This window comes from Pseudonaja textilis, chromosome 5 (assembly GCF_049901715.1).
Source record: "Pseudonaja textilis isolate UNSWEBS1 chromosome 5, rPseTex1.2, whole genome shotgun sequence".
In the NCBI taxonomy this organism is placed as follows: domain Eukaryota; kingdom Metazoa; phylum Chordata; class Lepidosauria; order Squamata; family Elapidae; genus Pseudonaja; species Pseudonaja textilis.
The window spans coordinates 25327142-25341689 of NC_141994.1; the positions used below are offsets into that span (position 1 = coordinate 25327142).

The window sequence follows — 14548 nt, forward strand, 5'->3', positions numbered from 1 at the left end:
TAACAGGAATGACCAATAGTAGAAATCTGTTGATTTGGATTGGGAAAGAAATTACAGTAGGATCGAAGCAAACACATCCTCAGCAGAATTAAAATTTCTGCTTGCAGATATATTCAAGACTAAATAGCTCAAAGGAAGGAAGATGCATAATGGTGCATTCATTAGAGATTCCGTATCACATTTGACAATATCAAACTCTGGGGTGATACTAAAGATATTAAGTAAATTTGGTCTTGATATTTCTTGAATCACTAACTTGGCTACAAACAGATGAATGACCACTAGGTGGCAACATTAGCTTGCTGTATCTCTTTGCTGACCTCTAGTGGTGATCTAGAATTTTACAGCAAACATGTAATATGTGTCCACCATCAAACTACAAGAAGAAGAAGAAGGAGGAGGAGGAGGAGGAGGAGGAGGAGGAGGAGGAGGAGGAGGAGGAGGAGGAGGAGGAGGAGGAGGAGGAGGAGAAGAAGAAGAAGAAGAAGAAGAAGAAGAAGAAGAAGAAGAAGAAGAAGAAGAAGAAGAAGAAGAAGTAGTAGTTACACAAAATGGCAACCCGTTGCCCAAAAAAGTTCAAGAGATGCAAATGAGATTTTGCAAAAGAAAAGGAAAAAAAAAGTTGTGAAGAGCTTAAAAGAGTCCACAATCTTTGAGGTTCTCTTTGATGATTATATCTGTTACAGCGTCAAACACAAATTTCACGTTCTGAGTGTCTGTGGCACAAGTCAAGTGGGCGTAGATCTCCTTGTCTCCTTTTCTGGTGTTCAGGTCTAAAAATTGTTTCTTAATATAATTTCCAGCGTCTTCAAAAGTGTTGGGTCCTGCATGGAGAGAAACACAAAGGGGACTCTTCATAAAATGCATCGTGGTCTAGAATGCCTTGTTCTTTCTTTACCCACACAAGGTTTCTATTCCCAACACCCACCAAGAAAATGCAGATTTTGGTAGGCCTGGATTCAAAGAATCTGAATGTTGGAAAAGGGCATGAATCTATTGTGTGAATGTGATCTGTGCAGAAAAATCATATACCAAATTTACCAAATTTGTGGATGATATTAAGCTGGCAGGAATAGCCAACACTCTAGGCTCAAGATCCAGATGGATCTTGACAGACTTGAACCCTGGGCCCTATCTAACAAAATGAAATTCGATGTAGAGAAAAGTAGTCTTATGCTTAGGCAAGAAAAAAAACAAAAATACACCTATAGACTGGGTGAAACCAGGCAGTAACTATGAGAAGGATCTTGAAGTCTTAGTAGACAATTAAATATGAGTCAACAATGTGTAGCAGTAGCCAAAATAGCCAATTGCATTAACAGAGGGATACAATCAAGATCAAGTGAGGTACTAATACCACTCTATAAAGTCTTAGTAGGGCCACACCTAGAATACCGCATCCAGTTTTGATCACCACATTATAAAAAAAGATGTTGAGACACCAGAAAGAGTGCAGAGAAGAGCAACCAGGAGGATTAGGGGACTGGAAGCTAAAACATATGATGAAGGGTTGCAGGAACTGGGCTTGGCTAGTCTAGTGAAGAGAAGGACCAGAGGAGACATGAGAGAAGTCTTCCAGTATTTGAGGGACTGCCACAGAAAGGACAAGGGGTCAAGCTATTTTCTAAAGCACCTTTGAAGGCCAGACAAGGAATAATGGATGAAAACTGATCACAAAGAGATTCAACCTGGAAATAAGGAGACATTTTCTGACAGTGAGAATGATCAGCCAATGGAACAGAAGTTGCCTTTAAAAGTTGTGGGAGCTTCATCCCTGGAGGCTTTCAAGAAAAGACTGGACAGAAAAGACTGGACTCCCATCTGTCAGAAATGGTGTAGGGTCTCCTGCTTGGGTGGGGGAGTTGGACTAAATGACCTACAAGGTCCCTTCCAACTCTCTCCGTCTGTCTGTCTGTCTGTCTGTCTGTCTGTCTGTCTGTCTGTCTGAATTTTGCCCAAAGAAGAAAATTTACCATCGTATTCTGGAAAGCAGACACAAAGGTTGGTTTTAGTGATTTTTTCTTGGAAAAGGTCTTTCTTGTTGAGAAACAGCACAATAGAAGTGCTGGCAAAGCATTTGTGGTTACAGATGCTGCTGAAGAGGTTGAGACTTTCATGCATTCGATTCTACAAGAAGGAAAAAAACAAGGCGGTTGTTAGATTAATCCATTATTCCTAACTGCTCCTATGAAGAAGAACATCCAGACTATTAGCTTCTTCCAGCAAACCAGAAGGAAATATATATATATATATAGGAGGGTTTTGATGAAGTGCAGTATATCCTTTCCGCCACGTAGTAAATCGCTCTCTTTCTCCTTCAACTTACCACTTTCTTGTCTTCCACCAGGACCATGTCGTAGGCACTGAGGGCTGCACAGAAGATAATACAGGTCACTCCTTCAAAGCAGTGGATCCACTTTTTCCTCTCGGATCTCTGTCCACCCACATCAAACATCCTATGAAACAAATCTTTGATTAATAAGATACTCGCTTAGTGTCTTAGTGCACTGTTAACACATTTCAGAGGGAAGAAGGAAGGAAGAAAGGAAGGAAGGAAGGAAAGAAGGAAGGAAGGAAGAAAGAAGGGAGGGAAGAGAAGGAGGGAGGAAGAGAAGGAAGGGAGGGAGAGTGTGAGGAAGGGAGGAAAGGAAGAAAGGGTGGAAAGGAGGAAGGGGAAAAAGAAAGGGAGGAAGGAAGAAAGGAGAGAGGGAAGGGAGGGAGGGAGGGAGGGAGGTAAGAAGGGAAGGAAAGGAAGAAGGTAGGAAATAAGATAGACATACAGAAAGTAAGAAAGAAAGAAAAGAAAAAAGAAAGAAAGGAGGGAAGGGAAGGAGGGAGGAAAGGAAGGGAGGGAGGGAGGAAGAAAGCAAGAAAGGGGGAAGGAATGAAAAAGAAAGGAAGGAAGGAAGGAAGGAGAGAAAGAAGGAAGGGAGAGAAGGTCTGAAGTTATTACAATAACATTATATAATAAGCATTTCTCCACATCAAACTTAATTACATCAAATCTGTACAAATCAACAGAGTTCATCTTTGAAGAAGCTAAACAGAGCATGGAATGGGTTTTATAGGGCAGGAGCTCAACCTCAGCTTCCCCAGGTCATGTCACACTGGCTCTGCTCTGCGTTGATGTTTGATCACCATCATCTTAACCTGGTTTGACCACAAACCTCCCAAAACCCCCTGATTTTTATGGGATCCTACATGCCGTATATTCACTGGAAAGAGAACTTGAATGAAAAAAAAAATTGACTTGGTTACCGAAAGTGCAAGTCCTTGAAAGAAAACTGGGTCTCAATAATTCCCGTTGTTTTCACTCGTGAGCGAAGGACATCTTGCTCATTGGGGACATAGCCAGGAGATGTCAGTCTGTCCAAATCATTGAGGTAACTGCATCAATGTGAGAGATAGAAAGGAAAAGAGAGAAGGGGGAAAGAGAGAGAGAGAAAGAAAAAGAGAGAAAGAGAGGGTGAGAAAGAGAGAGAAAGAGACACGAAGAAAGAGAGAGAGAAAGAGAGAGAGAGAGAAAGTAAGAGAGAGGCAGAGATAGAAAGAGACATACACAGAGAGAAAGAGAAATAGAGACAGAATGTGAGAGAAAGAGAGAGAGAAAGGGAATGAGGGAGAAAGAGAGACAAGAAAGAGAAAGAGAGAGAGAGAGAGAGAAAGAGAGAGAGAAAGAGAGAGAGAAAGAGAGAGAGAAACACAGAGAAAGAGAAAGAGAGACAGAGAGAGAGAAAGAGAGAGAAAGGGAACAAGAGGGAGAAAGAGAGACACACAGAGAAAGAGAGAGAGAGAGAAAGGAAAAGAGGGAGAGAAAGAGAGACACAGAGAAACAGAAATAGAGACAGAGAGAAAGAGAAAGAGAGAAAGAGAAAGAGAAAGAGAGAGAAAGAAAACAAGAGGGAAAAAGAGAGACACACAGAGAGGAAAAGAAAGAGAGAAAGGGAAAGAGTGAGAAAGAGAGAAAGAGAGAGAGAAACACAGAAAAAGAGAAATAGAGACACAGAGAGAGAAAGAGAGAGAAAAGGAAATAGAGGGAGAGAGACACACAGAGAGAGAAAGAGAGAGAGAAAGGGACACACAGAAAGAGAAAAAAGAGAGAGACACAAACAGAAAGATAAGTAGGGAAGGAGAAAGTGAGAAAGAGAAAGAGATCCATTTATCAACATTTTGCAAAACGAAATCAGGTCTGTCCCGCTTGAAAAGAAGAACAGAATCTTCTAATCTTTGCAGAGGATACATTCAGGGGGAAAAAAAAGCAAATCTGATTGCAATTAAATCGTTGCAGATGACCACTGTATGGAAAAAAGAACTATGGAAACCTCAGGATTAGATACTCAAAATGCATTCAATCTGTGAAGCCCTGTGCATCTCTACCAGTTTGCGGTTTTCATCCGAGGAATCTAAGGCCCTTCAGGTAATGAGTTCGATGGCAAGGAAGCCACTCACTAAGCAGCAGAGTCGTTGAGCTGATACTCGGATGCTCTCTCAAAACAAGCCTGGATCCCTGGATCCTTCCACAGGCGCTTGATGATGCCAGCCAGTTCAGAAGTCATGGACCCATCCTCTGTGATCTCCACCACGGCGTAAAGCTGCTTTTCGTCTTCCTGAAATTAAATAACTGAGCATGAATCGCTTCTTTATCGTGCTCCTAAATGGGGGCGGGGGGGTCCTGCCAGTTGGATGTTCAGAATTTCAGGTGAAGCTTAAACCCTCTTTGCAAAGGAGGTCCGGAATGGTAGAGAAATATTGCAATCAATGAATGAATAACAAAATCAACAAACAATATGTACACTAAAAGGTAAAGGTTCCCCTCGTACATGCATGCTACTCGTTTCTGCCTCTATGTGGGCAATGCTCATCTCCATGACAAAGTTGAAGAGCCAGTGCTGTCCGAAGATGTATCCGTGGTCATGTGGCCGGCAGGACTAAATGCCTCTGAAGGCGCATGGAACGCTGTTTCCTTCCCAACAAAGGGGTCCCTATTTTGCTACTTCCATTTTTTACATTCTTTTGAACTGCTAGGTTGGCAAAAGCTGAGACAAGTAATGGGAGCTCACTCCGTTACATGGCGCTAAGGATTCAAACTGCCGAACTACCGACCTTTCTGATCGACAAGCTCAGTGTCTTAGCCACTGTGCCACCGCATCCCTTCAATAGGTATACTACTGGGAATGTAATTTTAATGTTTAATGGCAAGTGCTGGATAAGGAGATTGATAGGATAATAAATATTTTAAGGGGCTTTGGGCACCTGAGAGAGATGATTCCTGTGGACTGAGCAAGGGAGACTGAAGCAGATATTAAAACTAGATTTATTTACAGGAAATACATTATATGTTGTCAGGTGTAAGGAACCAGTCCCACACGTACAAAATTCAAGCTAACCTACTTTACTATGTTCTACCTATAATACAGGAATCTCCCAGTAGCCAACATCTGGGAACCATCAGATAAGGCTCCAAGGAACTTAAGAGAGAGAGTCAGCCTGAGTCCTTTTGCAGTTGTGCAGTGACTCCAGGCTAGCTCTATGCTTGATTCCTCCTCCCTGCAGGCTGGGTTCTTTCCAACATATTTATTTTATTTATTTATTTGTCAAGCAAGTATTAGATAACAGGTATAAGCATGGCTTTGAATGCATGAAATGGATACGAATAAAAAAGAAACAATAGGACAGGGACGGTAGGCACGTTGGTCCGCTTATGCACACCCCCTAGGGAAGGGGTGAGGTCAACAGTAGAAAGTCTAAGGTTAAAGTTTTGGGGGTTTGGGGAAGAAACCACAGAGTCAGGTAGAGTATTCCAGACATTGACCACAGTGTTGCTGAAGTCCTATTTCCTGCAATCATGTTTGATGAGGTTTACCTTGAGTTTGTATCTATTGTTTGCTCTTGTATTGTTATGGCTGAATCTGAAGTATTCATTGACAGGTAGGATAGGCAAAGTCTAATGCCTATCAGGAAGTAAATCAAAGAATTGGAGTCACTTGACAGTGAGATGTCTGGCATATAAATTTAATAAATATATTAAATATAGCTACATTCCTTGGCTGTATTGCTAATGGGTCAAATATTTTGGCGGCTACTAGTGTGTATATTTATTTTGAATGATTTTATTGTTTTCAGATGTTTTCTTTAGTATTTTGATTGCAATATATATTTTTGAACAGCAAGCTGTTAACTGAGGTAAGGGGGACATAGAAAAGGAAGAAAGGAGGGAGGGAAGAAGGAAGGAAGCAGAGGAGGAGGGAGGAAAGTGAGAGAAGGAAGGAAGGAAGAAATGAAGGAAAGAAGAAAGGAGGAGGAAGGAAGGTAGGAAGGAAGAAAGGAAGGAAAAAGGAAGGAAGGAAAGGGGAAGAAAGGAAGGTAGGAAGGAAGGAAAGGAGGAGGAGGGAGGGAGGAAAGTGAGGAGGACAAAGGAAGAAATGAAGGAAAAAGGAAGGGGAGGAGGAGAAAGGAAGGAAGGAAGGAGAGGAGGAGGAGGGAGGGAGAAAAGTGAGGAGGAGGAAGGAAGGAAGAATGAAGAAAAAAAGAAGGAAGAGGAGGAGAAGGAGGAAGGGAAGGAAGGAAGGAAGGAAGGAAGGAAGGAAGGAAGGAAGGAAGGAAGGAAGGAAGGAAGGAAGGAGAGGAGGATGAGGAAGGGAGGAAAGTGAAGAGGAGGAAGGAAGGAAAAAATGAAGGAAAGAAGGAAGGGGAGGAAGAGGAAAGAAAGAAGGAAGGAAAGGAAAGGAAAGGAAAGGAAAGGAAAGGAAAGGAAAGGAAAGGAAAGGAAAGGAAAGGAAAGGAAAACCTTCTTCAGCTCTAACTGAATGGTGGGGAATAGCTTGGGGAAATCTGCTTTTTCAATCAGAATCAAAGAAGCTTCTTGGATGAGGAGCAAAATACCTTCAAGGAAAAATGAAGTCCAGTTGCCTTTTGCAAAAGCGCTTTTGGGACTACTGTGACCTGGACAGTTGTCCCTAAGGTGCTTTTGAGAATCCCCATAGACCACTGCAGCACCTATACACTATTATAATGCATATCATCAGGTAGGGTGGCATTGCCTTTCTTCATGTGGGTTTCTGTCACAGGCCTCACACTCACAGTGCTTTGCACATTCTCATATTCGATTCCCAGGGCAGACATAGCCTTTACAATCGACAGAATGGACTGCAGGGTGTTGCTGTAAACCACCAATTTGTACTCCTCGCATTCCTGATCCGTGTAGCCATGGTTATGGATGATCCTGGAAGGCATCAGAAAGAAGGCAGAATGAGAATAACAGCCAAAAACACAGGTGGAGTCCGAAAGAAATGGAAATTAGCAAGTTTGCAATCCAATCTCAAACGACGAATGCATAATTATTTTTGGAGCAACCTGTTTTTCAAAGCCGTCTAAGATAGCTATGCATAATTATGTGCGCAAGATTAGACAGCATGTTATGATCTTACAAAGCCTAGGATATCTGTTAATCTGTGGTACACTTAGCTATCCTAGAAGAGGTGGTGGAAGTTTATAATAGACTAGCTGGATCCCCGTGCTTTGCTACAAAACTATGTGATCGGGCTTAGTTTTTGGGGAGGAAAATAAAGGGAAAAAATATTCTGCCTCTGCCTACCAGCATCCATCGGTATTCATCTGGCTAGCGTCCTGTCAGTGTGTGAGAGAATTGAGGGCTGTTTGGAAATTAAAACAGTATTTGCTGTGTGAGCAAGAAGGAGACAGCAAGGAGCCTGAGCATGGCTTAAGCCAACTGTTCTGTACTAAAGCTGCTTGGTGCTGCTGTGAAAATAAAACTGGTACTGAAACTCCTCTCCTCAGCTTGTGTTTTGCCTTTGGAAGAGATTTCTTTTCAGGTGGGGAGAGGGAGTAGAACTTCTTAGCATCAGAGCATGTTAATAATAATAATAGCAATAATAATAATAATAATAATAATAATAATAATAATAATAGCAATAATAATAATAATAATAATAATAATAATAATAATAATAATAATAATAATAATAATAATAATAATATAGGAAATACTAACGCTCAGATGGTCATTTAAAAAAATCCTTTCTTAGTGAACCCCTAGAAGCCAAGAGGAACATACGTACCAAATTTCAAGTTCTGGAGATTTTGTGATGATGCATGAGTGGTATTTTGCTTTTATATAGATAGATAAACAGATAACCTGGGATCCGCAAGGTCATAATATGCTGTCTAAACATCTAATCTATGTTTGAGAGATTAAACATAGTTAATTGTACATGCTGAAGATCTTCAGCAGCAGAATTTCACCAACACAAATTGTCTACATACAGATAGAAGACTACACGTAGAGAGAGGGATGTCAAATCCGTGTAGAGACAACATTATATATTTGAAACCAGCGTACCTCATTTTAATATGCCTGTAAACTGTCTTTGAACAGTCATTAAATAAACAGCTACCTGCATATTAGTAGCCACCTCACCTTTCCATAACACTTTTTTTTAGTAATATAAAGAAGGTACAAACTAGGTTAGAAACCTTCATCATGCAACTTGCCCAATTTCTCTTTCTACAGTAAGTACACTACTGCTTCATTTCAGCATGTTTGGTCTAATATGCTATAGGTGGAACCAATACCTAATTGTACTATAAAACTAGTTAGTTTGCTAATTCTATGATATCTATTCTTGAACACCTCCTGTTGGAATTCTTCCTTGGAATGTATTTTTATGCAACTACAATAGCATTCAGCCAGTAGATGGCAGTGTTTACAAGTTTGGATCTATAGTATATACTCTTATGCTCTTCTGTTCTAAATAGAGTTTCCTGTTACAGTTAAACAGTTGAGCAGTAACGTACATGGTGACTGTGCTCTTGGTTTGCTCTGTGGTGTTATATATAAACAGAAATTCTAATACCTCTACACCCTACATCATCAGCAGTTATATACATTTGATAAGGTGCATGGTAGCTCATGTGATTTGGGCACTGGGTTGGAAATTAGCAAGCCTATGTTTGAGACCTGAGTGCTGCCATGGGTGGGGTGAGCTCCCATCCTTCACTCCAGCTCCTATCAGAGGCATTGCAGGAGGCCTCAACTGGCAACCCCCAAGCAATGCAAGTATCACCAGCTAATCCTTTCAACCCAGAGTACTTTTGACACAACTGCAATACAATATGCATCTGATAGTTATCCATCTTATATAAAAAAGTTAGTTTTCAGTTTTAATGCTGGTCACAGATATAATATTGGTTCACAAAGTGATCTAAGTTTTGTTACCATTGCATAATTCTTTCCTTACTCTTACTACAAATCAATATATAGTCATCTTACACCTCAATTTTCTCCTTAATACATATTTACATAGTTTCTTATTCCTTACCTAATTGCCATTCTAATTTCTTTTTATTTTTAAACCATTCATACCAGGCGTCCCAGACCATATAATATATCGAATCTTCCTTATCTTTTAATTTCAACGTTAGCCTGTCCATCTCTATACAGTCTAACATTTTCTTTATAACAACATGGAATAAGAAATTATATATAGAAAGATAATAAGGAAATGTAAAAGATGTCTTGATGTTGATACAATGATGTATAAAGTTTTATTTTATGTTTTTAATCTGTGAAAATCGAATAAAATATTTATTTAAATTTTTTTTTGATAAACCTACTTCATTTGTTTCACAATAGTGCTCTTGCCTGATTCACCAGCTCCTGCAAGAAAGAAAAATAAGTGTCTATATCAGAGGTGGGTATTCAGCAGGTTCTGATCAGTTCTGGAAAACCGGTAGCGGAAATTTTGAGTAGTTTGGAGAACTGGCAAATACCACTTCTGACTGGAGATTTTACAGTATCCTTCCCCTGCCATGCCCACCAAGCCACACCCATGCCCACTAAGCCACACCCATAGAACCAGTAGTAAATTTTTTTGAATCCCACCACTGGTCTATATGACATATGGACACGGACAAAATTGTCTTAAATTGAGCTATATTTTTATTGGCTCAACCAATTTCCTCTTAGCCAGGGTTTCAAAAAGCCACTTCAAACCTTAATTTGCGTTTCTTTCTTCCCTTAAGCATATCTCCAGTCAAAAAAGCCTGCTCTGCTGCTATTAAATATTTATTTATTTGTCTATCCAAACGTCTGCATGTTCTTTAGCATTTGGATTTGCATGTAAGTAATTTGCCCCTAATTTGGGCAAATGGACAACAGGAAAGCATCAATCATATGGAAAGCATCCCTTGATGTTAAAAAAAAACAACGAACGATCAAGAAAGCATCCATTTCCAACTCGGTGACTATGCAATTTATTATTATTGTTATTATTATTATTGTGCAATGGGTAATTTTACATAGATAGAGTGACAATTTTGTCCACAATCAGCTTTGGCACTTGGGACGTGACAAACACAAAACCTGATTAAGTGCATTTTGGGTGGGGACAGAGCTGATCTTTAGTGATTTTGGTTAACGGGGTTTTTATTATAGAGCAGAAAGACCTGCAAAACAAAATCACATACATGCAAAATATATGGAAAGTTAGAGGATTACAGTATAGATGATAGAATAGAACAGAATAACAGAGTTGGAAGCAACCTTGGAAATGCTATAGTTCAATCCCCTATTCAAGCAGGAAACCCTACAGCATTTTAGACAAATAGCTGTCCAATCTTTTCTTGAAAGCCTGCAGTGATGGAGCACCCACAATTTCTGAAGGCCCAGATGTTCCACTGATTAATTTCTCTGACTGTCAGGAAATTTTTCCTTGGCTTTCTCTCCTTGATTATTTCCACCCATTGCTTCTTGTCCTGTCCTCTGGTGCTTTTTGGAAAATAGGTTGACCCAAATGTATCTGGAAAGTGAGGGAACAATTATAGGAAGAGTAATCATTCCAAGTAATAATTCTCAGATCTTTCACTTGATCCTGCTAATGGACCACAAGTTCTCTTGTTCACCTTCCATAAAAATAAATAAAGAAGAATTAAAATCTTACAGGACCAAGATGGATATGTCATACCTATGTTTATGTTCATGCCTATACTTGTTTTCTTGTACATGTTTGACAAACAAATAAAATAAAAACAAAACAAATAAATATTCCTACAAAGAGGCATCTGGATGACTTCAGGTTGGTCATTCTCAACCTATTAACCCTGTCACACTCCATAACAAACCAGCCAAAGAACAATTACTTTGCTCTATTGTACATTGATGGAATTGCTGTTGGAACTGAACAATTTTATTTTATTTTATTTTATTTTATTTATTTATTTATTTATTTATTTATGTCAATTGCTTACAAGATAATAGGTATAAGTAAAAACATAGTTATGAATACATACAAGCAAGCAGATGTTGGTAACCACACAGAACAAATGCAATCCTGGGAAAAGGAACAGGGGAGGAGATCTAATAGGTTAAATCCATTTGGGAAACCAGACCTTCTAATCTGGCAATCTAGAAACTGCAGATCAAGAAATCTAGAAGATGCAGATCAGGGTGTAACTAAGGCTCAAGGAGTGGGGTGCAGAAAACAACAAAGCTTTTGTCACTATGCTGGCACCACAACAGCTCTGTCCCTTTTGTGTATCTGCTGTGAGGAGGGCACTCCTCACACAGTGAGTGTGCAATGCTTGCGTTTGTCATTTGGACAAAGGTTTCCAATCTCGGTGTCCCTTCTGGAAGAATTTACTCTCTGCAATCCCAAAAGATCAGACTAGATCTAATGTAAGTCACAAGAGAGGATATTTTTGGCTAAATAATTTTTGGAGACCTTTAGCAGCTAAATGCACGGGAATGATCAAACAATCATTTAAAGCAACTGCAAACTTTCCGTCACCGGAACCCTTCGAACAGAAGCTGCGTCTTCGATCTCAGAGCGATTCCACTAAATATCCTCCTTCCAATTCTGTGACTCTTAACTTTGAAATCACAGCTTTAACATACAATCACGTTGTCCCCTGCACTCCTATTTGTCTTTTTACATAACCTGCTGGCATTTTTAGAACATGAAGGGCATTCGGCTGAATCATTCCACTCCTCTCAGGTGACAGAAGGGAAACTATGTCAAATGTTGTCATGCAATTCCATTAGAGGTGACCGGGAGGCACATCTCACGGGCTAAATTCTTTCCAGTACAGTTATATTTTTAACAGGCAAAGGCCCTATTTAACATAAGTTGATTTAATAAGCCGCAAGAGGTCTTGTAAATATTGTAAAAAAAAAAAAAGTTAGGAAAGTTCTGATATTTCTACTATTCATCTGAGGATAAATCATTAACAGAATGACAGATTTGGAAAGGGAATGGGACTTTGGAGGTCATCTAGTCCAACCCCTGCTCAAGCAGGAGACCCTACACCATTTCTGATCAATGGCAGCCCAATCTCTTCTTGAAAGCCTCCAGGGATGAAGCTCCCAAAACTTCCGAGGGCAAGCTGTTCCATTAGTTGATTGTTCTCACTGTCCTTATTTCCAGGTTGAATCTCTCCTTGATCAGTTTCTATCCATTACTCCTTGTCTGGTCTTCGGGTGCCTTGGAGAATAGCTTGATCCCCTCCTCTCTGTGGCATCCCCTCAAATATTGGAAGACGGCTATCATGTCTCCCCTGGTCCTTCTCTTCACCAGACTAGCCAGGCCTGGTTCCTGTAACCATTCTTCATATGTTTTAGGTCTTCTAGTCCAATCCCCAAGCAGAAGCCCCTATAACTTTCTGGACAAGTAGATGTCCAGTCTCTTTATAAACTTCCAGTATTGAAGCACCCACAATTTCTGAAAGCAAGCTGTTCCACTGATTCATTACTGTCAAGAAATTTCTCCTTAATTCTAAGTTGCTTCTCTCCTTGATGAGTTTCCATCTACTCCTTCTTGTCCTTCCTTCTGGTGCTTTGGACAATAGGTTGACTCTCTCTTCTTTGTTGCAGGCCCTCAAATATTGGAAGATTGCTATCATATTTCCCCTAGTCCTTTTTTTTTCTCTAGACTGGCCATATTCAATTTCTGCAACTGTTCTTCACCTGGTTTAGTCATAGGTTTGAAAGATATAGAGATGACCCACACAGAAAGATGCAGACTTCATGCATTAACGTAATTCACTATTTATTTGTTTTGTATTTAATTATATCTCCTGACCAAAGGAAATCTTGCTTATCAAATGATGCACACATTAGGCCACAAGGCATGTTGCAAATTGACATCCCCAAACCTGAATTAAAAGTAAAAGAAGCAAAATTAAATCATATAAGCAAATCTCTTAGTTCAATTGCCCTGGTTCTCACACAACTTGTGTAGATTTCTGCTTTGGCAAATGTATACTGAGATTTTAATGTGTAACTCATATCACATATGAAGAACAGTTAGAGGAACTGGGCTTGGCTAGTCTGGTGAAGAGAAGGACCAGGGGAGACATGATAGCGATCTTCCAATATTTGACAGGCTGCCACAGAGAGGAGGGAGTCAAGCTATTTTCTAAAGCGCCTGTAGGCCAGAGAAGGAATAATGGATGGAAACTGAACAAGGAGAGATTCAACCTGGAAATAAGGAGAAACTTTCTGACAGTGAGAACAATTAACCAATGGAACAAAAGTTGCTCTTGGAAGTTGTGGGAGCTTCATCACTTGAGACCTTCAAGAAGAGATTAGACTGCCATTTGTCAGAAATGGTGTAGAGTCTCCCACTTGGGTGAAGGGTTGGACTAGATGACCTACAAGGTCCCTTCCAACTCTGATTATCTGTTATAACTCAGCCATCAGTATTTGGGGAACTCTCTCCTTGCTCCTTGGGCAAAAAGGGGATGGCAGAGAAGGAGGTGGCTGGATGGAGTCCCTGAAGCAGTCACTGTGACCTTAATTGGACTCCAGGGGATGGTAAAGGAAAGGAAGGCCTGGAGGAACATTGTCCATGGGGTCGCAATGGATTGAACACAAGTTCACAACTAGCAACAACAATTCCTTGTTCAGACTTCCATCTGCGAATTGGATCGCAGCTCTCAGTTTAAAGGCAAAATCACAGTCCGCTGTCTGCTTTTTCCAGAAAGGCTGGATTTGATCTGAGATTTACGATTTGCAACATACCTGCCAATTATTACCTTTTTTTAAAAAAAAAATCCTTCTTCAGCCCCGCTAGATTTTAAAATAAGCAGATCAGACAGATCGGCTCTTACAAGCTGTCAGCGAATCAGTTTGAAGATCAAAATGTAAATATCTTTGCTTACCCAGCAGCAGCAACTTGACTGTCCTAGAATCTTTGATTGCATCTTCCTTAAGTCTTTTTTCAAGCTCTCGTGATCGCTTCATCGATTCTTTAGATGCAGAGCTGATTCTGCTCCCCATATTGTGGATTTTTGTGATGCAGACTTATGTGTCCAAGCAATAATTGAAAAAAAAAAAGTACAAAAAAATGGAGCAGGTAAATTCCAAGAAAGGTAGGAGAGAACTTCTTTAGCTTGCTTTCGTTGGCTTTGGAGCCACCCCATGTCTAAGAAGGTAGGTTGGATGTCTCATGTCATCTACTCATTATCACATCAGACATGCAAATGTTGTTTTGAACATTTGCCTAAACCTTTGGAACATTTGCCTAAAAGTCAG

The 14548-nt window shown here is 40.1% G+C and overlaps 1 protein-coding gene across 2 annotated transcripts; it reads right to left on the reverse strand.

Moving 5' to 3' along the window:
* Positions 1–633: 633 nt before the first annotated feature.
* On the reverse strand, positions 634–14332 carry GNAT3 (G protein subunit alpha transducin 3). 2 transcript variants are annotated; one of them, XM_087935635.1, is made up of 8 exons: positions 14176–14332; positions 9634–9676; positions 7081–7222; positions 4450–4607; positions 3259–3387; positions 2327–2456; positions 1974–2127; positions 634–824 (listed from the first exon to the last, which is right to left on the reverse strand). In XM_087935635.1, the coding sequence occupies exons 1-8, from the start codon at positions 14291–14293 to the stop codon at positions 634–636; spliced, it is 1065 nt and encodes a 354-aa protein (XP_087791761.1). In that variant the 5' UTR covers positions 14294–14332. The 2 variants fall into 2 exon arrangements, with proteins under 2 accessions (XP_087791761.1, XP_087791760.1); XM_087935634.1 differs by having other exon boundaries at positions 7066–7222.
* Between the last annotated feature and the right edge of the window lie 216 nt (positions 14333–14548).

Excerpts from the sequence above, each read along its gene's own strand:
- GNAT3 (XM_087935634.1), bottom strand. The coding sequence starts at position 14,293 with ATGGGGAGCAGAATCAGCTCTGCATCTAAAGAATCGATGAAGCGATCA. Across the intron at positions 9,677-14,175 it reads AGTCAAGTTGCTGCTGCTGG|GAGCTGGTGAATCAGGCAAG; the intron begins GTAAGCAAAGAT and ends TCTTTCTTGCAG. Across the intron at positions 825-1,973 it reads CTGCTTTCCAGAATACGATG|GACCCAACACTTTTGAAGAC; the intron begins GTAAATTTTCTT and ends CTCTCCATGCAG.